The sequence below is a fragment of the Centroberyx affinis genome, unplaced genomic scaffold (genome assembly GCF_046629955.1).
Source record: "Centroberyx affinis isolate AG114_WGS23_722 - 3 ecotype Tasmania unplaced genomic scaffold, CSIRO-AGI_Caff_v1 ptg001103l_1, whole genome shotgun sequence".
In the NCBI taxonomy this organism is placed as follows: Eukaryota; Metazoa; Chordata; class Actinopteri; order Beryciformes; family Berycidae; genus Centroberyx; species Centroberyx affinis.
This window is the reverse complement of record NW_027279646.1, coordinates 547396-575319: the sequence shown is the minus strand read 5'-3', so window position 1 is coordinate 575319 and position 27924 is coordinate 547396. Positions and strand designations below refer to the sequence as shown.

Genomic DNA, 27924 nt, shown 5'->3' with positions numbered 1-27924 from the left:
TTAGCCAGTGTACAACATTAGGCCTAATTCGGTCATTACCTTTAGGGAGATGGGGCTGTCTTGGAGGAGTACGATGGGCTCAGCAGGGGTTTGAAGATGCTAAAGTGGGGGAGAGTCGAGCTCTGAAGGCCCGGGGATGCATTGTTTGAGCGTGGGCAAAAATATAGGAGACAACACCTGAGACACACAGTGTTATGGTTGTCACTGACTTGTAGGTTTGTCTCTATGCGAGTTAAGGAATACACTAACAAAAATGTAATTCTCTGAAAAAATAAATGAATTTATTACATTTATTTCTAATTTGTTAGACAATAAGGGAAGCTCAGAACCGTTTATGTGGTATTAATATTTAATCATAAAAAAGCTTAATATGAAATGTGTTACATGGCAAACAAATAATGTTATTGATCATATGCAGTGAAATCAATAAGCATAACATTGGTGCTCATGCTGGACTACATACATTACGCTCTCTAGTGTTTTGAATGGCAGCACACAGCCACACATGTAGCAGTGCCTAGTCGAGGCGTCTGTTTCAATTTCCCTGCTCTCCTACAACAGCCCCCCTGAGACGAGTCATTAGCTGGCTCAGACAGCTGGGGGCACAGGGGTCCTCCATGTGCCCCCCCCTCCCACCCTCTCCTTCCTCCTCCCTCTCCATCCCAGCGTCTGTCCCGCCAGCACAGCTCCGTATGGCGGGTGGAAGACTTGAGCTCCAACCTGCCTCCGACGTGACAGCCAGCATTTGTTTAATGTCGCTTGAGGTTAAAGGGGAGGGCTGCCCCTTAGGGGCCCCAACCGTGTCATAAACACCTCTAATTATCAATTTCTGCCCCTAATGTTGTGGAAAATGACCCTGGCCCTGCTCATCCTGCACCTGAAACATATATGGGGTGATACGCTCTTTGTTCATGCCAATCAGGTTTAAAAAAAAAAAAACCTAAAGGGATAAAACGTCACACACACACACACACACACACACACACACACACACACACACACACACCATTGAGCAACAATGTGAGGGTACCTGAAGCCTAAATCATCTTATACAATGACCTTTAAGTGGTTCTCAATACTACACTATCCATGTCTGGTAGATTATATTTCTTAAATTGAGAATTATGAAGTTAGAACTGGACTGGTTCTGTGAACAGAGAGTTCACATTATTAGCTAGCTGTTACTGTGTATGAGGGGCCATCAGGACCAAGCTGTGTAATGAAGCACGCTGAGGATCAGGAGTCTCTTTCCCACTCAGGCGAGCTCTCCTGGGCAGCAGAATAGGTATCAGCCTAACCTGTGATTACAGTGTATTACACTCCCACCACGGAGATGACAGTTTAAACATGCTTCAGGATGAAGGCTGTGGGTGAGAGAAAAAGGGGGCTGCTAACAGCTTTCTGGCTTTGCCAATGCCACAATGAGAATGAATGAGAATGAGAGAAGGGTGAGAGAGAGGCGGGGGGGATGAGGAGGGGGGGGAGTCATTTCATTGTAATTCAAGAGGCTCCGGGTGAGGAGCACTGTGATTCCGCCAGGCCCCTTGACATGGCAGCCCTGCCTGTCCTCAATCACAGCCAACGGCTGCAATTAATGGCAAAAATTAGAAACAATCACCGCCTCCCCCTTATTATCCTCAATTAGAGTGTACTAATCAAGGCCTGATCGCGCTCTGCTGCTCTCTCCAAACTAAATGTCAAACTTCATTATGGCCCGGCGTAGAAATCAAACTCCCCACATGCTCTCACCCTCGCAACGGGAGGCCAAGGTATAAAACACAGTGCCACGGGAAAAGGCTATCCCTGCATTAACTATCTGCGCCCTGATATGCAACCTGGAGTCTAGATGAATATGTTGAAAAAGGCATGGCTCTAATATAATCATTAAAGCACTGCAGTACAGAGTTGCAGCATGAGGTCCTTGCAGGCCAAACTGAAAAAAGCCAGGAAAGTAAACCTGTCATGGAGGGCATTGATCTACAGTATCTTTAGATTCTGCTTATGGCAATCTGATATTACTCACTCTTTGACCATGACTTAAATGAAGTTATTGTCATCAGTGAGCATGTCACATTGCTCAGGGGGCTTTCTGAACCTCTTGCTTTTAATTCAGGTGCAAAGATTGAGGTGTACCAAGGAGAGCAGGTTCTAAACAAGCACCCTGTGCGTCTCTAGATTAAGAATGGGTGTCTTTATGAATGCAAGCAATAGAAAAATTGGGCCGGGATTTAATCAAAAATCTGCGCTCAATATTCAAGAGACGTTACTACCTCTGCTTCTGCCTTTGCTCAATAGGTTTACAAATGAGGACATTCTTTAAATAATATGGAAATGGTTACCTGGCTAAGATGCATTCATTCTTGAGTGAATCATCAATCTGCTGTTTTTGCATCTCGGAATCACATTTTATGTTAACCTGCAACCTTCACCAAGGATAATGGAGTGATTGGGCTTGGTTGAAGTCAATTCAAATGGCAAAACATGAGCACCCCTCACTGTGGAACACCCTCTATTGATTATTGAAGGCACATTAGGATGAAAGATAAGAGGTTGCATTTCAATCAAGTTTATGTTTTCTGATACCCCAGTCACACTTTACACTAGACAGCCATATTCTCCCACTTTAATTCAGATTCTCGATTTGTAAGGAAGCCTAAAAATCAACAATATTCAAAGAAAGTTTTTGAGGCGCAAAGCATTTTCTTTGTACTGTATAGCACAAGCCTCTTAAATTGTTTGACTATGCACTGATTACAGAGACACTCCTTTCCAAGGACGAGCAACATATCTATCATTTGAAGCAATGTTTCTAATATTATTTTCAGCTCATTTGCCTCATTCAAGCTCATTTGTGGTTACCTTAAGAGTAGCATGAAAATAATTTAAGAAAATAAAATAATGGAGCAAATTGTGGATCTGATTTAGTTGAAGACTGGATGCTGGTTAATGAGCTATGTTAATATTGAGGGCTTCTCAGTTTACCAAACATGAAAATGGGAAATTCTAGGCCGCTCATTTCCAGTTGAGGGTGGCAGCACAAGGTTTAGGAATTCCTATTTGTCCTGCGCAGATCTGCCACCAAACACACACTCACAAACATCCAGTATGAAGCCTTTTTCTCCCACACACACATTGAAATACAGACGCAAACACGCTCCATGGAAAACTCACATACAAACAGCTACACAAAAAAATTATGTGTGCGAGGACGCATACACACACAACACACACACACACACACAACACACACTCACACGCTCATTTATTTGAGGACCCCACGAATCTAAGTAATTCTGCTTTGGGCATGCTGCTGATGGGAGACAGGGGTAGGGGGTGATGGAAGTGCCTGCGTCCAGGCAGAATTGATCGTTTGGCAGCTCCAAATGAGAGACAGGCTTGTCTGCGGAACCACAAGGGCCGTGCGGTTGGACTCCAGCAGTGCTCGTAAAGTGCGCTCTTTAAACTGCCGGGGCCCCTGGGAGCCCATGGGGAGGGGGGGAGCCGCCGCCGTGCTAATGAGAACTACCAGAGTGCAAACATGCATGGAAATGACTGTTATTCTGTTGATGTGCATTTAAGTGCTTTTTTACTGCCAACCACAAAGAGAGGGAAATAACTGGTGATGAATGGTACCCCTGAAAACATTCATTTTCCTCTTCGGAAGAAAAGAGAGAAAAACAGAGAGAGCGAGAGGGGGGCAGAGAGAGAGAGAGAGAGAGAGAGAGAGAGAGAGAGAGAGAGAGAGATGAGAGAGAGAGAGAGAGAGAGTAAGATGGAAGGTAAAGACAGGATGGTGGGGCAGACATGCATGGTGAACGTATTATTTTACTTCACTCAAGTATACTGACAAGGCGCAATGTAATGTGGAGGTGCGTGGATGGCAAAAAAAAAAAAAAACCTTCCCTCTGAACACCCTCCTCGCTCCTTCTATCAGAGTACAGCAGCCAAAAAGGTCACAGCGATCACGGCCCCTGATCACCTAATTATGAAAATGAGCATTGTTCCGCCCGGTCTCGGAAAACCGGGGGAAACGGCATCTGCATCGAACTACAGCCTCTAGATCGGATCCCTTCGGTGTGTCTTATTCACTGCACTCTATGTCCTCGGGGGTAATGTTACATCCATTTCTATTACGCCGAGCAGCATCCACTGTGCGTGAGAATGGAGGTGTGCAGAGATCACAGAAAAGGAAGGGAACGGTGAAGATGGAAGGAGAGATTAAGTGCGGAATATGGAGAGAGGGAGAGAGGGAGAGAGAGAGAGAGAGAGAGAGAGAGAGATAAAGGGGAGGAGAGTATAGCAGGTGAGGCTGGAGGTCTTACGGGCTCCGCTGCTTGCGCTGGTGTTGATGACGGCTTCATTCCATTGGTCAGCGCTGGACACGGAGAAGGAGCGTTGGTGCATGCCGTCTTTGCCGCCGCCGCCGAACACCGAGCCGCCCGACTGGAGGGACGTGCTGCTGTTAGAGTGAGGAGCGCCTGCAAAACAAGTGACAGACAGACTATGAAATAAACAAATGCATCCTAATTTCTTATGTTCTTTACAGCCATTTAAATTCCAGACTTAGCTGAAGGACTGGTGTAGTTTCCTTTAGGTATATAAAGAAGTGCTAATGATGTAATTGAGTTTACTGTTTTTGGTAGTTTCTATAGCAGTGCAACACTGCTGCCACCATATTTGTGCACATCTCACTGTCACCCCTCCACTCCCCCCCCCTCACACAGACACACACACACACAAAACCCCTTTCCCTCCGCCTCTGCCTCTAATTAGCCCTTAATTAACAAGATACACTCTGAACGCTAATTATCTCGCCTCATCCCTCTGACTGCCACATCCATCTCCACTGGCGTCAGCAGGCGTTCTCTCCCTAACTTCCAATCAGGCGAGCCACGGACGCCTGGCTCTCTTTACTAATTCATGGGCTAGGCTGCACCATGTGGGGTCCTTCCCTCCTGTTCCCTAGCAGTCGAACACTCTACAACAGCTACAACTAACTACTCCAAAAACTCATCGATACACTTCCAGTCAAGTGAGTGGAGTCGGATTTAACTGCCAAAGTTTGAAAATGGATTGAATTAAATTTAAATATTTCATGTCATAAAATAGCTTTTTTTCCAATCCTGTAAGATAAACAACATAAGCAACATAAATTCAACAGCAAAACATAGCTCTAATTCTGAATTAAAGATAATGTTGCACTATTAAGAATTGTATAAGAAATGTGTTTTATTTTGCATGATCTATAAGAAAAGATGGATAGGCTACAAAAAAAAATACTTTATTTTTTGAAAGCAAAAATTTTTTTTTTTTACAGCGCTCTGCAGTATCTATAACTTAACAGTTCACAGTAACTATCTCTGTATGTCATCCAAGATATTAAACTACATTTCACATTATATAAGTGATAACTATATGTTATTCTCACAGCAAATACTGTTTTGACACTGAAAGGTTAAACATCCAGAGATTCTCTGATTTTCTTAACTATGCCTTTACATCTCACAGGTATGACACATCAAGGCCTTTTATTCAATAATTACGAGAGAATATCAGTTTCTGATTGAGGTGACAATAACAGAAAATATAGCGTGTGTGTCGTGTGTAAAGTAAACTAAGCGGCACGGGTGCTTGTTAGGATAATATGTCCTACTCATTATCCAGAGTAATAAGTGTATCAAATTCACATAATCATGTCTAATTAGTATCAGTAATTATCTTGTTGGGCCCAGGAATATTAATCTTCAGGTCCCAGAGGGGAGGGAGCAGGATCGCAGCAAGAATGGGAGAGAGAGCGAGGGAATCATGCTGAGGAGCGCTGACTAAATTAGCATGCTCAAATCAGAGCAGAGAAGGAGGGGGAGAGAGAGAGAGAGGAGAAGTAGGGCTATTGAAAAGAAAATGTGAAACTTTGTTTTCGAAAAAGTGACAGATGAATGATACAGCAAGAAGAGCTCACGACTTCTGAAAAAAAAAAGGCTTCTGAAAGCGATTTTATTACTACTGAATTGTACTCTGTTCTGAGTATTTGTAAAATGATTTTTATGACATACTGCAGAACTGGATCACTGTTTCTAGCACAGACACCAAAGTGTTGCACAGGTTAACGTTTCATCTGAGGATTCATAAATTATAGCAGTCATGAGAGTGTATTATAGAATGTCCAGCAACTAATTGTTTTGAGGTAATTCTAGCAAATTTTGTATTATTTGTACTATCAAAGTAAAAGTACATTTCTTCATTGACTAAAAATGAAGTTTGACTCTGTTAGAAAAAAAACTGTTAGATAACTACAAGGCAACTTCGATTGATATTTAAAATTCAACAATCATGTCTAATTGTCAAATTGGATGCTAATGATTAATGAATTATACATGGCTGTATCCATTAGTCCCCAGAGACCACTCCTGCATAAAGGGGAGGATAATGTAATTACAGTGGAGAAATAATCAGCTTGTGGCATTAAAAGAGCACTGTACTACACAGCCACAGACAGGCGTTTTACTGCTACAGCAGCAGCAGTTTACGGACTGAGTGACAAACTTGACCAACAGGCCAAAAGATCAGATGCAATATTCAATGTTGCCAATTTTAGTGATGCTAAGGGTAACAGTGTGACAAGGACCAAGGTTCAAATGCAGATATACACACGTATTAGAATAACAATTAAACCAAGTACGAATCTTTACTCTGTGCAATATTTTTGCATAGGGAACCTCAAAGTATTAACATTTCTGTGCATCAAAAACATGATGTGATGTTTCAAAAAAGTCCCTCTGCCCAAGACACAGAGCATCACATCACCGTGTTCATTTTCACCCTGTCCTGTGCAGAATGTAGGACATTTGGTGAATTCACCAAACCTGAATTGCCAGAGGCCCCGTTTCTCCACATCCATTCTCTGTCGACAAAATGTATCACAAATGTTTGACGAGATAAAAATTCATCTCCATTTCTGCTATGGAAATTCAACAATGGTCCAGGCAATTTACAGTGGAATTGCCAGACATCTAGATTTTTAGCATTTTAGCAAACAGGAAAGTCTTGTTGTACTAAAATCAAGGTGTTACTTTCCTTATTAAGAATAATAACAGAAAATGAGATATAATCCCGCACACTGCCTATATTTGCATAATACTTTATTTTGCCTGATGAAGGTCTGATGACAAAACATCGCAATAAAGTATTATACAAGTGTAGACAGCGTGTGGATTATATCTCTCTCAGTATCTATCTTTTCGTTTTTTGTCCTACGCACCTGTCACTCAAAGACTTTTAGGTATGCAAACATTCTTTTTTCTAAATTATAATAACAGAAAAGTTGAAATAGTACAAACCACCGTAATTAATATTTCTCAGTGCCTGTACAGATGCGTGTATAAAGAGATACCCGAAGCCATAGTGTATTCTCTGGGCCATCTAGGGCTGGGGTGTTAAGTAGAGGCGATGGATTAGCGGGGAGCAGCGCTGCCTTGCTTCTCATTTCTCTTTAGGCCGGGCCGTCAGTAGGCTGATGAGCCGTGACGAGGCCTGACCCCTCCGTGGAGTTGTTGCCATTATGTACAAGTAGTGGGATAATGAAGCATTCATGCTAATGTGGGCCAAGCAGCACATCATCTGCGGCTGTGTAATCCACCGCCATCATCACGACCAACGCCCCTCCACCCCTGCTACTGTTGCCAGTCCCCACACCAGTCACTCATGTGTATTATCCAATTTTACACATTGTATGCAGCAAACCCACTCTATTATATTTACTTTAACCCTTGTATGTAGCAATCCCACCCTATTTTATTTACATATTCTTCTAGTTTTATTATGTCACTTTTTTGCACTACTTTATTGTATTCTTTTGATTCTTTAATCTCTGTTTTACCTTTTTGATTTCGTTTACAATGCTGAGAGGAATTGCATACTAAGCATTTCATTGGCAGCTAACAACTGCTGCTGTGCTGTACTGTTAATAAACTTTGATTTGATTTCCTCCAAAACAGAAGACAGAAACAGGGATTTCTACAGACATAAGCATAAAGCATAAGATCCTGATACACACACTGTCACTTACGCCTCTGCAGATACACAAACTATTCCTCTTTAGGCCTTACTAGGGGCCAGTCCCCTCCAGTGTTGCCCAACGACAGACTCTGATGTGGGCAGTGACAGAGGCAGGTAGTCAGTCAGTATGTGGCTACTGGTTATACTGCACTGTAGCTTACAGCCGGAGAAAGACCGCGGTGCAGAGTGGAGAATAAATGAGCTAAACACTTCCCTTCCCTGCCATCTCCACCTCTCCCACATGTATCTCTCTCACCCGCAGGATTGATTAAAAGTGACTGGGCCCATTAATACTTTGATACAATGTATCTGTCGCTGGTGACACGACGGGATGCGTGTTAACAGGGGGGATCATATTTAAAATGGTTCCGCTCAGCACCCAGCAAAGGAATTAAACCTGGCCGCTCGGCAAACTCGTGAGCGCATGCGTTCTCTCATTTACTCTCTGTCTTCTAAACCTCTCCTCTTCATCTTCTCATCTTCCCCATCCCCCCAGCCCCCCCCCCGCCCCTCTTTCTCTCCCTCGCTATCCCTCTTCTCCCAGTGATTATAAAGGTCTTTAGATCTAAGGAATGAATGAATTACCAAAGGCAAAGACAAGGCTTGTGATTCGGACGCCATGAATGAAAAATTACCCCTTTGTTCCCTTCATCAATTGCATGTCTAATGAAATCAAAATCCCGATCGCATAATCAGAAGAGGGTCCTCCACCCGGAGAGAGACCTGATGTGATTTGTAACCTTTCTTTTCCTAAGTGGAGATTAACGCAAATCTCCCTCACATTGTTCCCTGATGCGCAAATGGATGGAAACTGAAAATCTTCGGGAATTTGTCGTTGAAGAGTCTATCCCACATCAGCAGGATACAACAACCTCCGTGCAAACACAGTTAAATGGGTGTTAAAAGAAAGAGAATTCATACTAAAAGAGACAACAGGACTCTATTTGGTGTTGTTTTCCCAAAACCTGGTCTGGCCTGTTTTTCAGGCCCGATGGTAGCAGGTCTTTGTCTGCCCTGATGACTCCCCTCTACCTACCATTCAAGGTTAATCGTTTGTGGGTTGGAACAACCTCCATCCTATGTCCTTTGCTCTGTAAACTCCTACATCTTCTCTGCTTTTGACTGATTAACACATTCAGTGGTGGTCCTGGTGGTAGCACCTTGGCCAGGTCTGACAGTGACTTGCCTGGACAGTGCTACCGGTCCCTGCTGACCTGTCTTTGGCAGTGTACCCACTCTCAACCAATTAGCTTTAGCCTGAGTGATGGAAACACTGTGCCTGTTTCACAGCCAATGAAGGACCCCGCCTCCCTCCGGGGATCGCTTTGCTAATTAGTATTAATTACTCTTAATCTTAACCCCTAAATCCAATCACCGGCTTCGCCTCTGTAAGCCTGCCAGACCAACTCTCTCCAGCCTCCAGTGGCACCGTTCACTGGGTGGATCGCTCTATTTTTAAGCCTGGAAGGTGGAAAACCCTGGCAGTATGATGAAGATCAAACTGGTCTTTGTGACTGTAACCATACTACCTTGGATTATGAAAAATAATTAGGTCAGTGTTATCATTGTATAATAGGCCAGGATAAACAAAGATTTTTTATGATATAATTTCCTTAAACATGGGCGTTATTTACATGGGGATATTTAAACACAGTGCCATTTCTAAATTCCCCGTTTAGTAATTTAGGGAACTAATAGATTTCTCATAAGCGCTCATTAAGTCATCATTGTGTATACTATGTGGCAGCTAATTTGCATTAATGAAATATATGGAAAGTAGATAATTAACCTGTTGGGACCCATTTTTATGATTAATCACAAACTAAGGAGGTACAAAGTGAATACAGTAATAAAATCTACATTGCTCAACCATTAAATATCGTACCTGCTAATTGTTTATTCTTTAGGGTAGTTCATTAAACATATGTGACATGCCTATTTACCTGCCATCTTTTCCAGTGTTTCAATAAATAAATAAACATTATTATTACTTTTACTACTACTACTACTACTACTACTACTACTACTACTACCTATGGCCTTCAGGAAGAATAACTTGGTAAACTATGTTTGCAGGAAGGGTTAGAAAGTATAAAAGAAATATCTTGAAATTGAAAAGTACCAAAGCTAGGTCTAGACCTGGCTTTCAGTATTATAATGAGGCGGGGACTCTTACCTGTGTTTCCTATGCCCAGCTGCAAGGTGCTGCGGTCCTTGGTAAGCCCGTTGGTTTTGGGACTAGCAGTGGGGGCAACGGTGGCCACCGCTCTGGGCGGCCGCTTCCCCGGGACCTTGACTGTTGTCCTCAGCAAGTCGATCTCTTTCCCATGCACGTTCTGCATGTAGTCCTGAAGTGAATCAAACAAAAAAATACATTTTATAACATGGCAAGCAGTACACAGTGAACAGTTTACAGCCCACACAAGTGAGATTCCAAATATTTCCAGATATTTTGTGGGTTTCAGGCAATTGATTATACACAAAGCAGACCAACAAGAATCTGGGAATTATGGAAGAACAAACAAATTAAAACACTATTCAATTTCCATCCCCATTAGTCACAACCCATCTCAGGCCATCTCCACTAAGTACATGGAGGGTGCGTGATAGTGGAAAATGATTGTAGCACCCATTATACATCACCTGTGCCCACACCATCTCTCCAAATAGAGAGATGTTAGGCTTAATGAATGCAAACAGTCTCATTCTCTTTCAATTTGGCCATTTGATTTGGTTTAAAGCGACTCCCGCCCCAAATGTGGGAAGCCAAGGTGAAAATCATTGGGCTCAGCAGAAAAAGACCCAGATAGAGGCGAGCTCGGCCTTTGCCGTCCCCCCACCGGCTCCTCTGCTTTATTACCGTGTCATAAAGCACTCATTTCTTTCCCAAGCCTCCTCGCTAATTACCCAGTGAGCGCTCTCATTTCATTTTATTGCTGGAATTAACAGCCAGATCGAAGCGTGCAAAGCTATTAAGATGTGTGATTAAGCCACATTCAATTAGTTTCTACAAACAATTTAATTGATGTAGCAGATAGAATTAACAGAAGGTGATTGTGTGGATGGCTTGGCTGACTGCGAAATTAAAGGTTCCCCTCTTCCACTCTCTGTCTCCCTCCCTCTCTCTCTTTCTCTCTCTCTCTCTCCTTTTCTCCCTCCTCTCACTCTCTCTTTATCTTTCCCTTCTCCCTTCCTTTCTTCTACTCTTTCTCTGCTCCACTGCTCAGAATGGGTTTGAGCTGCTACGGTACTAATGTAACTGTCTCTCCTATTTCACCTCCCTCAGTAAGTCAACAGATTCATAGATTCATAGAGTGCGCCGATGACCTGTAATAGCTGTAATGATCGAGATAGCCTGTTCAGTCAATTACATACATTACTGTAGCGCTACACTGCACTGCTAATAACTGCTTGTAAATTATACCGCTAACGCACTGTCAATACAACAAGGCCACACACCAGGATCACATCCATAAATGTTGGGGTTGTGCTCTGTGTCAAAGTTTGAGCTGTGTCATTAGAAATAAGGATGACGCTTAAGTAGTTTATAAAATATTTTGAGCATCTTACATTTTAACTTGCCAAATTAACTAAACTTTCCGAACGTAGACTAGACCCATAAGCTAAAAGGTGGACAGGAGGAATGAGTGAGAGTGATGGGGGGGATTACAGGGAATCGGAGAGAGACGGGCAGGGCATTTCTGTGTGTGGTGCCGGGCTCCTGAGCTGTCTGCTGCCAGCCAGCCGAGTGTTTAAGAGGTATTAGCGGCCCAGCGGGATTCTGACAAAGATGGATGTGGGAGGCTGGTCAGGCTCTGCTGCCATGCGGTGAGAACCATTATAAATACAAGCCAGCGTGGTGTCTGGGCACGGCGGGCACGCAGCAGCACAGCCATGTCTCCATTAGCCAGCGCCCGGGATGGGCACTGCAGGGGGGGGCAGAGATGACCACTAGGACACCCCGTCCCTTCATCCCATCGCTATAGTCACAGACTTGACTAACATAGCCATTATATACAGGGATAATGCTCTGTAACTCTGTCGCTGGGAAATCACAAACCTATATGGCTGCATTCCAGTTCGATACAGCAGCGGTGGCAAGTGTAATTGCGTCAAGAGAATCATGCTCAGTGGTTGAAAAAGTCCTATTTTAAAACCTCTGGCACCCTAGAGTACAAACAGTGGTATAACAAATACATAGAGCCGAATGGAAAAGAAGCAGGGGGAGACTCACATGTAAACTGGGGTGGTAAGTGAGGACGCCATTATCACACAGTGTGACATATTTCTTTTTCCACTCCTTGTTGAGGGATTTGCCACTTCGCTTCAGAAGGATTCCCTGCAAGAGATAAAGCATCATGGTCAGCATTTCCTCTTTTCAAACCAACATAGTGGATGATATAGGCCATTATTATTGTTAAATACTACAAAATAACATTATTATAATAATTATTACAGATTTATTATGTTTGTTACATCTAGTATTTGCTTCGTGATAGTATTTCACAAAGCAAACAAAGTGGCAATTACGGAGCAAGTACAAACATTAACTAGCAATATAGATAACACTCTATCTGGCAATGAGAGAAATGCAATAATACAATAATCATTCCTAATTCTAGCCCCTCACCCTTCATTTTGTGTTACAATTTGATGGCTCACAGGCTAAAATGTGGTAGTTTTTGTATGGTGACCACTTGAACATTCATAGTCGGCCAGGTTCCTATGAAACAGTGTCCATTGAGAAAGAGAGACAATCCAATTTGCCAGACCTCCTCCCTGCATTCATACACATAACATGCCGAACTCTGGAAGACCTTTCTATCCTGGGATTAGGGAGTGTGATCTCCCCTCTTCAAAGCTCACTCTGCTCTCTTTCTATTCCACTTTATCTTCTGGGGCCTTTTAGGGCCTCAGATGGTTTCCTTATCTGCTGAGTAAATCCACCGGTAAACAATGCAGTTCCTCTGCTGGAGGTGACCAAACGCTGAGTGCCAGGGCCAGGAGGCTCTCTGGGGTTAAGGACTGAGGAGGGGCCCGCTTAATTAGGGGATTAAGCAGGGGGAATGTTTGTGCTTTTGCAGCCAGGGCCAGTGTGTGTGTATGTGTGCTAACAGGGGGGGTCGAGGGGCACTGTTTTGCTAGCCAGGCCCATCCTGCGGGGCTTTAATCCTGATTAACACATCAGGAAGAGCTGACCCTCGGTGACCTGGGCACCAGGCTGTTTGCCGACAATCATCCTAATCCTAACCCTGCTTCATCTGGGGAGCCGACTCCTGACTCTTGGCCGCATGCTGGGACCCAGAGTATGGGCTTCTTTATATCATACACCTGCCTGTCCATCCCCACTGGAACAGGACTATAATCATCACTCAAACATATACCTTCATGAAGGTTCAGGAGTATAGAATAATATTTTCTGACTGTTATCTTATTCTAAAATACTATTCTTTATTTTTCCATATCAAAACTAATATTCTGTTGAGAATATGTTAAACAGATATTTTCTAACTACTTGTTGCTGAAGCTTCTCAACTAATGATTTTAAAGATATTGAACAAATGACATACAACTTGTTGAGCATTATGATAGAATGACTGTTATAAGGCATGCAATTATAGAGCTAGATTTTAAATTTGTTTTTAATCTCAGAAAGCCATAGTTAATTATTTTTCAAATATTGATACTTTTAGTGATTTTTCTGGAAGAAACGCTTTAAAAAAATGATGTTCTTCAATCGATTGTTGCCGTCTGTCCATTCTGTTCACAATTTGGTCAATAAAAGAACTGTAGACACATTTTAATGGCTTTCTAATCATACAAAGCAAATGATCCGGTTACAAGGCCTCTGGCGACTTTATAATGCATGTTTTACAAGCAAATATGTTGCTCATCTTGTGGCCTTATTGAAGCATACACAAATCTATACATGCAATCAGTGTGGGGCTTCATAAATTTATCAGTGCTTTGAAGCAGATCAATAAATATACTAAGACAATAATGTGAAAATCTTTAGACATGCAGACTAATTTTTCACTTGTTTTATTTGAATGTCGGCCTATTACGGCTGCAATACATTTTCCATAAACTGTGTCACTTTTCAGTAATTAGAACCCTACACAATGATTTGAGATAATTTATCATAATTGTTTTATGGGTTGCCATGTTGGATCGAGCGGTGTGCTCTTGATATGATACTTTGCCCATGATAGTTTGACAGTTAACGAATCAAAAGGCAATATGAGTAGAGCCCTCTGTCTCAATCACACACACACACACACAAAGAGAGCACCATGTTCAGCCTGTGTGACATAAGGAAACAGGCCGATCGTCAGACGCGCTCTGCGTCCAGGCAATTGCCATATCTACACAGAGGAGATAGTGTCTTTCCCTTCTATTGTCACAGTACTAGGAGAAAAGCTGCATCCTGCCACTGTGGCTGAGTGATAGGCCGGCCCTTTGTGACCGACCAGGGAGCAGAAAAAAAAGGTGGGGGGGTGGGGGGGGAGTGGACCGCAAGAAGAAAAGCCCACTGTTGGCAGCTCCTCAGCAATGAGTGCATTGTTACTATTTTTATAGATGGGAGGGGGTGGGAGTAGGGAGGGGGACATGCAGTGTGTAATTTGCCCCAATGTGGTGGTGAGGTGGAGGGTGGTGGAGGGGCTGGAGTGGTAATTAAGCTCACATTGACACTTTGATCTTCTTGATTGTGCATTTGACTGGCCTGGAGATCAGCTAGTCACACTACCACCCCTCCCCACCACCCCATATACCCTCCCACCTCTAGCCAAAAACCTTTGTGGATAAAGAGGAATGGCTGTTGGTCTTATCTTATTGTCAAAAGTTGCTATGATACCCGGGGAAAACGGGCCCCCTGACTTTAGAGGGCAGTTCCCTATAATCTGTTGGATAAGAATGGGAGAGTTTACTGTAAAGATTGCTTAGAGGGGGGATTCTTTCTGATCGCTGCAGACCGACCTGCTGCTCACCTGGCTGAGCCTGAAACCTTCAGACCTGCCAGCTACTGCAGGGAGCTTCACTGATCTTCACAGAAAACCAAACGCTTTACTGAGATCAAATGAAAATCCCTTGTTTGAGGAATGACTTGCATAGGTTTTTACTTGTGGATCTTGCTTTTTGGGAGTGTTTTTAAGAGTTCCTGTGCACAAATATAACCCTAATGTAAACTCCCTCCAGCAATAGCAAATATCGCTTTTGATGTATAAGCAAAAATCCAGCACATATAACTTTGAAGGAACCAAAATTTAACATTCAGTCTTTCATCTATCCATTCACTTATTTTATTTTAATTGTTTACACCATGTTATGTTTGTATCTATCACATAAATGTCTGACATCATAGACAGATACATTGATAGATAGATGTTAAATTGCGGTTCCCTCAATTCAAGCGATATTTGCTGATTGATTGAAGGGGCTTAGAAGCCTCGCCCAACCTCCAGCCATTAATTCAGTTGGCCAAAGCCTTGGCAATTTTCCTCAAAAAGCAGGGAATGAGAAGGCCTGGCTCAACATTTTCAAAAGGGACATTATCTCTGACCATTCCTGTGATTTGCAGGTAAAGAGGATAATATAAGGATGGTGACCCATTTTGAAAGCCCTCACATAATCACGAGTGAATAGTAATCAATGTGTCAATTACTTCTCCTTTGGTTATAGTTAGACCTTTAGAAATGGCCCTCACTCACATCTGTAATTCACTGCTCTGTATTACCTTGAAAGAAACGGAGAGAATGCTGGCAACAATTCTTTGAGACAGGAAAAAAAAAAAACTATTGTAAAGTAGAAAAAAAACATTATTCTAAGTGTTAAAGGTTCGCAGAATGTATATTTTATGTAGAATTATATAGGGAGAGATAGGGTTCATTCAGATATTCAATTTGAAACGGTAAAACAACACTGGTAATTTGTTGCTATCATTGAATCCCAAATATGCGCACAAGACAAAACATGTACAGCGCATAATACCATCTCAAAAAGCAGATACTCTTAATTGAGAGGGCAAAGAAAACAATACCTATTGCATTCTTCAGCCAATTATGACTGTCAAGTTTGATTATAGGAATATACATGAATGAAGTTTCATGGTAATATACAGTATTACCACATACAAACATGAGCAATTTTAACAAACATTTCTCCATGGGCCACCATCCATTATTATATTAATGTATAAAAAACGATTTTTATTTAAGTGTGTGATTTATACAAACAGGCAATTCTCAAACCTCCCAGCCTTCTCCCAGCCTGCACAGCAGTTGAAATAATTTGTAATGTTGTATCATGTCGCCATCTAGTGGTCACAGCAACGCATGACTTCGCCCAACAGCCTGAATAAACAGCCTAACCACCGAGATCAAATCATAAATACTCAATATCAGTGATGAACAGATAATGTAAATCTACCGACACAGAAAAGGCATTATACTTACCCAGCTATGAGTGGTGTAGATAAGAGATTATGAAAAACGCTCACCTGTTTGATAGGTATGGCCCTTCCACTGCCTATGCTGTCTGTTTTACTGTCAACGCTCTTTGCTTGTTCACTGGCTTTCCGTGACTGCAAGAAAACAAGAGAGTCAGTCAGTAAGTGAAGCGAGACATTAATGCAGCAGCAGAGTGGGAGTGGGGAGTAAGGTGTGTGTGTGTGTGTGTGTGTGTGTTTGTGTGAGTGCGTGCGTGTTTAACGTGTGAAAATGGGGGTCGGGGGGGTGAGTGCTCGTGTTTGAGTGCTTGCAGTATTGTGAGAGACTCGACATTGCAAAATAAAAGTCTCAAAAAGAAGCTTGAAATCAACAGACAAGCAGACCAGCGGAACAAACAGCAGTAACACTGACGTGCAAGTATAAAAAATAAAAATAAAAAATAAAATAATAGACCAAACCAAGACCACACTAGACACAGAAGACCATCTCAACACAGAGGAGACCAAAGACGACCACACATTGAGTCATGACTCAGCCCTGAAACCCATTGGGAGATCCTTCCCTCTGTTTCAGACCCAGAGAGGGCCTTTAGTGGACCTGCAGACCACCTGCTATACCCAGTGAAGGTTCAGCCTTTTGCATAGATGTATTGACAAAGACTTTTGTTGCACAGTAAATAGAAGTTAACAGGTTAGAGGGAGAGAGGGGAAAACGGTTATTAGACAGGAGACTTCAGTACACGCAGTCTCCGTCGACCTTTGACCTGTAAAACCTAGTGGGACATTATAGAATGACAGCAGACATCAGACATGCAGTTCAACCATTTGAAGTGTTAGGGTTAGGAAGGCCACAATAGCAACGCAACAAGTTGAAATGCAAAAACATATTTCAAGTTTCTTTCCGTGCCTGTGGAGAGAACTGTCAGGCTGTAAACAAATCATTACATGGGATACATCATTTGAAAATAAACGTTCCTCCCACCCCAACACAAATAAGTCGATGAGGTACAGGCAGGGACAGACATGAGTGTTTATGGTCTCATTCAGAACATGAGAAGTGTCCAATCACCAATGGAGAGAGGTAGAGGCTGAGTTCAAGTAAACCAACTCTGGTTTATATTTTTTCCAACATTTTATTTTTTTTTATGATGATTTTTTTTAGCTTCTATACAGACACCATACAAAGCAAGTCACAGATTCACTTCAAAATATTCAACAGATTGAGCCAAACATTGCAGTTCCCACAAAATATAGGATGGACAATAAAGGCATTATTTCATATATTTCTTATATGTATGTAATATACTTTTTATAGAGTACCATTGTAAATAAAATACAATACAAGATATACAGCAGTCTATATTTTGTCAATCCGTTCATGATAGAAAACCGATTATGCAATAGTTCATAATCTCTGTACCAAACCTAAACTGAAAAAATGAAAATAAATAAATATATCAAATAAATAAATGAATAAATATAAACAATGGAATGTGGAAAAATAAATAACTCAAAATTAAAAAGGAAACAAAAATTAAGCGCAACTACATTCATACAAGTCGGTGCAACCCAGTTTCATTTTTGATAGTAACTCTCATATAATCTCTGTGTAATACCTCAACACCCTGACACACTACTCTGATTTTTATGAAGGCCTTCATAAAACTATCCAAAATTACTCCATCTAAAATACCTCTCAGATATCACATATATACCACATTTTCAATTCCATTCAATACTTTCCCTGGAAAACAAATAGGAATATAAAATAAAAACTGATCAAATGAATGCATCTAAAAGGGAAAAAAAAAGAAAAAACAACTGAGTGTACTTGGCACCTCTAGTCCTTGAGTCCTCATTTATGGCAAAAGGCAGTGTGATGTCATGTAAGGAAGGGGTTTGTCCTTTGGGTGGCTGGATAACAGTTCCAAGAGTGACTTGACTGTACAGAGTGTTTGTATGGGATGTTTGAACGGGGTGGGGGGGGGGGGGGTGGGGGTGGGGGTGGGGGGGCAGCGTGGACGGGGCATTTCCAGAAGAGTCCCTACAGTCTGTCTCACTTCGGAGTATTTGACAGTCTACTTTGAGCCCACACAGACAACTTGAAAAAAGGACTCAACTTTAGGTTGCGTTAGACGCAAAGTCCTATGGTTTCCGTATAGTGCAAGTTCTATGCATTACCCTGAATGCAGTAAAGCACTAAGGGTAAAGCAGCAACAAACTGTAAGTCCGCAATCAATAATCTCCTTTCTATCAGGATTGGCAAAGCAGGGGGACTCTTTTTTTTTAACCATCATGCTCTTCTAATTCGGAAGGAGTTGGAAAGCCCTTTTTGTTGAAGAAAGGTTGGAAACAGAAGCACAAATCTGCAAATATTGAAAAACATTTCAGATGGTTATTTTTTTGTTTTGCTTATGTTTGTTTTGTTTCATATGTGGAGATCCAGTAACAACTCAAGGGACTATAAATATGAAATGGAAAATGCCAGACAATAATAAATGGGTTTAATGAGTATGAAAAGGTGGGATGAAATGAAGTATAAAAAAATGCCAAAATGTTCATCTAAATTCCTCAAGAGTGTGCTTTTCAACACAAAAAGGGACAGACAGCCTGAAGACCTCAGGAAACCTCAGACAGATTACAAAACCTATTGTTACAGTTACTTGACCATGGAAGCACTAGGAAAGAATAATGTGTAGTGTGCTGACACCTAGTGGCCAAGGGTAGGTATGGTAGAAACTGGCTTGAGATGATTGTGACTGGTGAAATTGATTGGTGATAGGCGGTGAAAAGACGGAGTGATAAACCAACGTCTTTCGTAGTAAAGCTTTGAGTTTTATTTACTTACTTTTTAAAGAAATTACCCAACTACTGCATTATTAAGACAGATTCACCTATTACTTAACTAATTCAAGGTGCTTTTCAAAGAAACTGCACTCGGTGTTAAATTATTCTTATGTCTGATGTGATTGTAGCCAAAAAGTTGGGCCAATAATCTGAAATCAAAAGTGATTTGATTTTTATTCTCCAACACTGATAACTCAATAAACTGCATTACAGCGGATTTTTTTCTAGATTTCAAGAGTCCCAATGCCAGTGCCATTGTAACAACAATATGACAAATATTACTTTTAATATCCAAACACCACCTGCAGTGTTAATAATTCCTTCTGTATGTTTTCTATCTGTAATATTAGAATGAAATACCTAGTATGTAATGATTAAAGTGAGTCTGATATTGATCCTTTTGAAGTAATCTGTCAAAGTTTGTCTAATGATGACATTAAGGCATATTTTCCTTCTTTGAGTACTTCTCTTGACACTCCCAAAAAACAACATAAAAATGTACTACTTACAAGAGTGTGGCTAGAAAATATGACAGGTTTTTCGAATGGTGACCTGCCAACTATCAGTGACTAGCAGGACTTTTAGAGAACTTGTATTTTTACATAGAAATGAATTCTTTTTTTTTTAAAGACCGGACAAAGCGAGGGAAGGGACAGCCTTGACGTTATTGGGTTTGATGAGCTATTTTGTCTTGTCTGTTGTTTCGTAAAATGGCAAAAAAAAGTCGGCATTGCAAGTCTTCCTCTCCATCGTACTCTTCAAGTGTCACTGGAGAAATGCTGACATCACCCCGTGAACCCTCCGCCCCTTCCTCCTCCTCCTCCTCCTCCTCCTCCGCCTCCTCCTCCTTTTAATTCCTCACCCTCCCCTTCCGCATCCGCCCTCCTCCCTCCTCCCTCCCACTCGCTGCTCCTCAGAAGGTCATGAGCTGAAACTCCCGCTCGGCTTGCCACTCCGGCACCCACACTGGGTAGGTGGCGTGCTTCGGCATCTCCATGACGCGGACGGGGAGAGGCTCATTTCTCTGGTGGACATGGTTAGTCACTACCTAGCAGGGGGGGGAAGGGAGAGAACAAGGGGAGCTAGCACACAGCCTGCACTGCTCGGACGCCACAAGCCTGCGGCTCCCACAGCAGCTGGGGATAGGGTGGAGGCGGCAGGAGAAATAGAAGGGGGGGAGGATAGGGGGAAGGTTAGAGAAGGAGTTAGTTAGAGAGAGAGACAGGGAAAGAAACAGAGAGAGAGAGAGATTGAGGTAGGACATAAGGGTTGGAGAGGAATGGCAACAGGTAGAGGTGTAGGGGGCAGTCAGAGAGGGAATAAGGAAGGGGAGGGAGGACAGGTTGAGGGGATAGGGGTACTTTAGAGGGAGGCAGGGGGCAGCGGTACCAGGGAGAGGTTGGGAAAGGGGTAACAGCAGAGAAGGCTGGTATAGGAGCAGAGAGGAGGAGGAGGAAAAGGGGTAAGAGGCTGGGTAGAAGAAGAGGGCAGAGGCTACAAGTAAAAGACAAGCTTAGGACAGCTGAGGAAAGTAGAGTGGTTAGTGCACACATATGCTATTGGTTAGAGCAAAGGGTAAAATACGACAGGACATGGGGGTAGAGAGCGGGCAGACAGGGGGGGTTTGGGATATATAACCTAAGGAGGGGAGGGGGTGTGGTGGTGAATCTTGGTGGTCAAGATTATATTAGGGCCAGAAGAGGTACTGCACTAATTGGGAGAGGGCTGGGGCATGGGGTGGGTGGGGAGGGGGAGTGGGGGGGTTAGCGGCTGGGAGGGCAGTTAGAGCACGGCTATCTGGAGCTGGGGTGGTGGAGAGTGTGAGCATGCATTATTAGTAGCGTGTAAACAGGCCATAGGCTGGCTCAGGCTCTTTTAGTTTAGTGCGGCCGGGCCGGAGAAGTGGCATTGGTTGGGGGGCGCTGCCTTCTCTCCCCCGAAAAGGGAAGTCACTGCAAAGAAAGGATCTAGTAAAAATAAGAGGGGTGGGGGGGAGGGAGGCCAAAGATTTAGACAAGAGTAGAGGGCCCAGTTTGCTATGAGCGAGATGAGTAACTTAACCCATTTACTTCCAATTAGAAAACAGAAAGGACATGAAAAGAGCTGACATTTTTTTCCACAGTGCTTAGCTTTGATATTTGCTTTTAGAGAAAGTTTTTTTTTGTTTTGTTTTTTTTTGTTTTTTTTGGGGGGTGGGGAGGGGGAGGTCTAATAGATTTTTTTTTCTCCTTTGCCCATTGTGCTGTGTGACCAAGACGCTTTTGTGCCTGCATCGGAGGCAGGAGAGGTGGCTTTGATGAGTTTTCGAGCTACCTGTCTCCCTCTGGTGGACAAAGTGTGCATGGCAGTATGCCTCCTAGTAGTGTGAGTGGGTGTTGCTTTGCATCAGCTGCCGCATACTTACTGTGAAAATGTTGGAGCGGCGCTTTGACTGCTTGCGGATGGGCGTGGGTGTGTTGGAGGCAGCAATGGTCTCAATGCGCATCTCCCGCTGACTTATGCTGGGGGTGGAGGGAACGGAGGAGGAGTAGTCGCTGAATGCACCCCCACCGTTGGCCGCCTGGGGAGGGAGAGAGATGAAGAGGAACCGACAACATCAGAGGGCGGGGAGGGAGGGAGAGAGGGAGGGAGAGAGAGAGAGAGAGAGAGACACAATGAAAATCAGAGAGAGTCAGAAAGGGAAAAGGGAAAACAAAAGCCAAATAAGCAAGTCAATTTAGGATAGATTTGATGTTGACAAAATCTCTATACTGAGGCACATGCTATTCATATTCATACACCAACAATGGATGCAATGATTAAAATAAAAGGGTGGACAATACTATAAAAAACTAAGAAACAACCAGAAAGTTAGTGAGTGGGAGAGTGGTCATATTTCTTTGAGATAAATACATCACCAGTGAGTAAATACATTACCAGTAATTAGTCTTTGAGGGTCGGAGTCTTACCTGATTAATGTGAACAGAAGGGATGGATGCAGCGGGGACTGATGAGTGGCTGGGAGAATTAGGAAGAGATTTGCATGGACCGATAGAGAGCTGTTGCTTTTTCCTCAGGGCCACAACCTTCTGGGCAACTGGAGGAGGAGAGAGCGACAAGGACGGATCAAAAGATTGTACATCAGCCTCTTTGAATTCTCCTTGACATAATTAATTTGCTCTAAAAGGAATACAGTTTGTGTCAGATTGGCCTGTTGGTCAACTTACCCCTTAACTGATGAGAACACCCAGTAGATTTTAAATGATGTGCAGTTTAGTCTAGCTGTTTTGTGTAAAATTGGTAAAATCTACATAAAAACTAATACAAAAATACTATATAGTACTCTTTTGAACTACCAGGTACTACTTTCCCTGTGGATATGTCTTTTCTCCCACAGGACTTGGAGCGTGATTCGTTTTATTTGCGTAGGAAGTGAATGTGGTGGGTGATGGGACTGTGCACAACTAAGAAATCACTACGCAGTGGTTGCTCACCTGAAATAGTTCCAAAAATAAACCGTGGCTACATAACTAACACCGAGTTAATGATATTTCATTTTTCAAACTTATGAATCTACAGGTCATATAATAAAACCCTCAACTTTTTATTACCAACACTGTGTATGCGTTAGCATGGAGCACTTGTGCGAACCATCTACTGTGGACACATGGATGATTATGGTATTTATGTTCTCATCTCTTAATGTGTAAGTGAATGGGCCAATCTCGCAAACGTCATTTATCATTGGAAGGCTCACTTCAACCTGACTTCAGAGGTAAGAATGAACCCTACTGTAGGTCAATGGAAATGTCTGTAATACTAAATTCTGTGATGCCATTTTCTTGTGTCAGTGCCTTTATATCATTATTAAAACATCTACTAAATTTCCCCATATTTCCTTGTTATCTAACAGAACCATATTAGATATTGCAAACATGGAAGTTGCTACCTTCATATATGAGCAAAGCCCAGCTATGTTACAGGTATAGATATGGTTTTAATGTTTAAAAGTCTTATACATGAAAAGCTTCTTCACACCAGACATCCGATTCTAACTTGATAGATATCTTGCAAAGTCCAAGTGAAAAAAACCCTATTTTGTTCTTGCTTCCTAATAAACAGAACACTAACATCAGATGAAACATATTAAGCTCAACAAAGTAGGCAAATCCAACTCCAGCAAGAAAAGAGAGCCACATGAGTACATTACTGAAACCACCATGGGCCATTTGTTTTCCAAGCTGGTAATAAGCAACATACTGTATGGTGGCTCATACAGATCTCCTGAGATAAGGGTGCCTCCACTTCCAAGAAAAATAATAATACAATATGATGTTGGCAAAATTAGTCTGTCATTCACTGAGCCCCACGGTGTGATGTTAGCCAAATGAGACTATTGTCACCATCTGAGGAGACCTGATTTGCCATGCAGTTGGTGCAACCCATCATTTAATTCATAGCACACTCAAGTGAGGGACTGGGTGGGGTGAAGCGGAGGGAGGGAGGTGTTGTTCAGGGCTGCGTGATTTGAATTAGCAGTGAGGGAGAGAGAGATGATTTCAAGTTGTGCTGACAGCTGGGACCATATCGCCCGGCTGCCTGCTGCAGCATGGCAAATAGGGAGAGAAGGCGAGAGTGATACAGAGTGAGTCCTCCAGACAGCAAGCACTCCTTCATGTCTTTTAATTATTTCAAATAGGGCTTCAGGAAGCAATTAAGGCAGGGAGGGAAGACAACGTGCCTGTGCATCAACAGTCAATGAAATGCAAAGTGAGCGCTGTGTTACATATTCAGAAGTTTTGTGAAGCGATGACAGGCTTTCAAAAGCGCTGCACCCTTAGGGGGAAATGCACTGTAGTTGAAACAGCTTGGTTTTCAAATGACAGTTTCATAACTTCAATTGTGGATTCAGGAGAAAACTCAAGAGTTTCCAGATACTTAATCCTTTTAATTACGAGACATTAAAAGGGGTATTTCACCTATTATACAGCTGAATATAAATTGGTCTCTAGCTTAGGGCTCCACCATTAATCGTGTGTAATCATACATCGTGATTTTCATTTCCACGATTACTAATTGCCGAATTTGACAACTATATATAAACATTTAATTTCATTTCATTTAGAATGCCCACTGTACTATCAAATCAAGTGCTCCCATTCATTTTCCTCTACTATTCACAAAGTGCACTGCCAATCATAGCCGTTGAGCACACAGCGTATTCATCTCTGTGTACTGTACATCCCCCGTGTGACTCAACCATGCGCAGGCAGTTGAGTGGTGAATGTTGCTGTCACTAACTCAAACAAGCACAGAAAAGCATTGCATACTTAATTATAAGCTTGGGGTGAAGAGACATGATTTCTTTCTTCTTCTTAATTATTGAACTAATTGAGCAGTACAAAGCTGCCATTCTAGTCAATTTTAACAATCAAGAGTGAGAAAGTTGCTGAGAAAAATGTTGATCCTGGATTTTCAAGTTAATCTTCTTAAGTTTTTTAGGATGCTGAATTGATGAATTGGTTAAAATTACTGTGCTGACCCAAGTTAGCCCAAATTGGATCGTTGGAAACTGAGAAAATGAAGGTGAAAAACTTGCATCCTAGTTGTGCTCACATCTTTCTCACAACATGCTGCTCTTCAAAAGCTGGCTAGGACAGAATCTTTATTCAAGAAATCGACAAAAAATCTTGTAGTCCTTTGGAAAATGGTGATAAGTTTAGATGTCGGAACGCCCAGGTAGCCTCGTGTAATTTAAATGTCTTTGACAGAAGAAATGCAGCCTTTGTATATTCTGGTTTTGCCTTCAGTGCAGCCTCAGAATATATGATTAGGCAGTGAGCTACATTCATTCAACACCGGGAATCAAAGGAACCACTCTCTAAACCCTGCTCACGTTCGAGCTACACCTCCTGTCAAACCGATATCTGCTCTGTTTTCACGCAGGCCCCCTCTTACCGTCCTGGAAGACTCTCTCCACGTTCAGGCCGTAGGTGGAGCAGGTCTCATAGTACGTGGAGCGCTTCAGGTCATTCGACAACTTTCTGGCCCGTGAATCATCGATCACTCTGGGGTTGGCAGCACTGATGGCATCTAAGAGAAAGAGGTCAAAAACACCATGAAACTTTGAACACAAGCCTCTAAATCATTAAATTTACTCCAATATTTTTGTAATGAGAAAACCAATTTCCAATATAAAGTATGCAGTTTCTTTATGGACGAAGCAAACTGTAGGCAAAACACCTTGTGTTCCAACGAGGACCATCGGGACCTCAGCTGTGTTCCTGTAGCTGGATAGGCGCAAGAAGTAATTGTAGACAGTCTGGAAGCTGATCTCATCCTCCAGGCTAAAGACGAAAACCACCGCATCCACCCAGGCAGCAAACTGAGGACAGAGCAGAGGTGGCATGGTGAAGCACTGCAACACATAAGCTTTCTTCTGATTAAACACATACATGCACACAGCTGTTTGAGACTGAATTGCTTGCATTAGAAAAACTGCTTTGGACCTGGAGCATAAAGGTGTTGGCTTTCTGGATTGACGGCACTAGTGGACGATTCGACAAAAGTGCAATACACACTCAGCATTTGCTCCGCCTTCCCCTCTTTGTCGGAGCAGATGTTGATATTTGAAGCCTTTGCGTTGTGGGCCTTGTATGAAAAATGTACGGACGTCAACCAGGAGGCCAGCTTCAAGGGGGCTCACATGAGTAAATAAATAAATAAACATCCCTTTCCTTGGAATACCTGAAATATATAATCTTTATTCATCTCTAGATGATGCTTTTGAATTAATAATCTCGCCAGTTTTGTGTTATTTCAATGGATCAACAAATGAGTCAAACTTAATAAATAATTTGTGCTCTCAGAATGGCTCGCTGAATTAAAATCTTTTGTTATTAATATGCAAAACAATTCACTACTGATTTTTTTGTGTTGAAGGCCACTGGTGACTCCAGTTCCACATACAGACAGAAGGGGGCAGTGCAGCAACAGCAACATTTTGAGTGTCTTGTCTTAAGACAAAGTTGCCCGTTTCTAGTGGGGAATATCAATGAATGATCAAATACTACTACTGAATCCTTATATGTTTTTTGTGTATCTACTGCTATCACAGTCCAAGAATCTTGGTATTTCCCATATCACACACATTCACAATCTATGTTCATAATGGAATGGGGGAGAGAGGTTTCCCTTGAGCGGTACAAGTAAATCATAATCACTATCAGTTGTAACAGTGGCTGAGGAGAACCCAGAGCAATGCTAACAGTGACAATCAAGCGATAACTATTTCCCCGTATTGCCCTTTTCTTCATTCAGCTTTCACATCTAGCCTGGACCCCCATGGGGAATGAATCGCAAATCGAGCCTCCAAGCCACTGCTCTGCTCAGCCTCCTGTGAGTGGGAATGTAATGGAGGCCTTTAATTATGTCGCTAATTATACAGGCAGCTGACAACTGAGCCAAAGTAATTTCTATTCCCTAATCTTACCAAGCATAATGCAGGCATAACTCAGAGCCTTGCCAGGACAGGTATCAATAGTTGCTTATCAAAAGCATGGCCAGCGCACGCTGAGGGTTATATGTGACCAGCTGCTTGCAATCTAGTGAATGAAGCCATGGGCAAGCCTGTTTGCCATGAGCAAGCCTGTTTGCATTGCCACAGTCACACTTTAGAATCTGCAACCAAGACACATCAAATGCAAATGACAATATCACCTCAATATCATCAGCAACAGTAAAATCTGTAGATTATTTCTAGCGACTGAAATACTAAAAGTACCAGTTGCTCACACTGTAATACTGGAAAATTAACAAAGTGAATGTCATTCTGAATCCAGACTTTTCCATTTGGCTTTAGACAGTCCAGGGAAGTGAAGCAGTAAAAAACATAGACACCCAATATTAAAGTCCATTTGAGACGAGGAGGAGCTGTAGATAGACATTAAGAACCAACACACACTGGCAGACATGGCTTAAGTGCAAACGAAGATGAGAGTCTGATGGCTGCTCTGTCATTACAGGAGGCTGGATGCTCTTGCTCATTTACCCCCTCTGGAAAGACATGATATAGTACGACCAACAGCAACAGCATGCTCTCCTAATCGGGTGACGATGACTTGGCAAAGCACACCTGTGTGACATATGATGAGATATGGGGCCCACCGTTTCATCCATACTAATAGGATGATTAGGTGCTGTGTTGTGTGTCTGGCCACAAAAAATGCCTTTGGCTGGGTTTAACCACTGATCTGTTGCTGTCCCTTAAGTGCTTTGGGCAGAACAACCATAAAGCTCCATCACGCTGTTCAAAACAGTCCAGCAGTGAAATAATGGCCCAAATCCACAGTCTCTACCATCTCTCTCTGCATCCTGAAGTTCTGTAATGACTGGGACTGTCATCACTGGGCACATCTTAACACTTTAGAGCAACAACAAACATTGGTTTAAATTAGAATCAATGTCCATACCTGCAATTCTGGAGGCCCTCCTTCATCTCTGATCAAAAGAAGGTAGCTCTGTCCATCCACTACTATTTCTTTCTTGAACCGTCCACCTGCGGAAGAGAGGATTTAGAAGAGTTTATTCCAAGGTGA

The 27924-nt window shown here is 42.4% G+C and overlaps 1 protein-coding gene across 1 annotated transcript in view; it reads right to left on the bottom strand.

Annotated features, from left to right (window-relative positions):
- Window positions 1-27924, bottom strand: part of agap3 (ArfGAP with GTPase domain, ankyrin repeat and PH domain 3) — a gene marked incomplete at its 3' end in the record, with an annotated part of 56796 nt that overhangs the window by 15893 nt on the left and 12979 nt on the right. The window contains exons 4-12 of the mRNA XM_071523684.1: window positions 27799-27884; window positions 25571-25712; window positions 25286-25420; window positions 22297-22424; window positions 21753-21908; window positions 16553-16636; window positions 12290-12394; window positions 10232-10403; window positions 4323-4478 (exon numbers count right to left, since the gene is read on the bottom strand). Of these exons, the coding sequence (XP_071379785.1) occupies window positions 4323-4478; window positions 10232-10403; window positions 12290-12394; window positions 16553-16636; window positions 21753-21908; window positions 22297-22424; window positions 25286-25420; window positions 25571-25712; window positions 27799-27884 (1164 nt within the window). The remainder of the gene's footprint in view (window positions 1-4322; window positions 4479-10231; window positions 10404-12289; window positions 12395-16552; window positions 16637-21752; window positions 21909-22296; window positions 22425-25285; window positions 25421-25570; window positions 25713-27798; window positions 27885-27924) is intronic.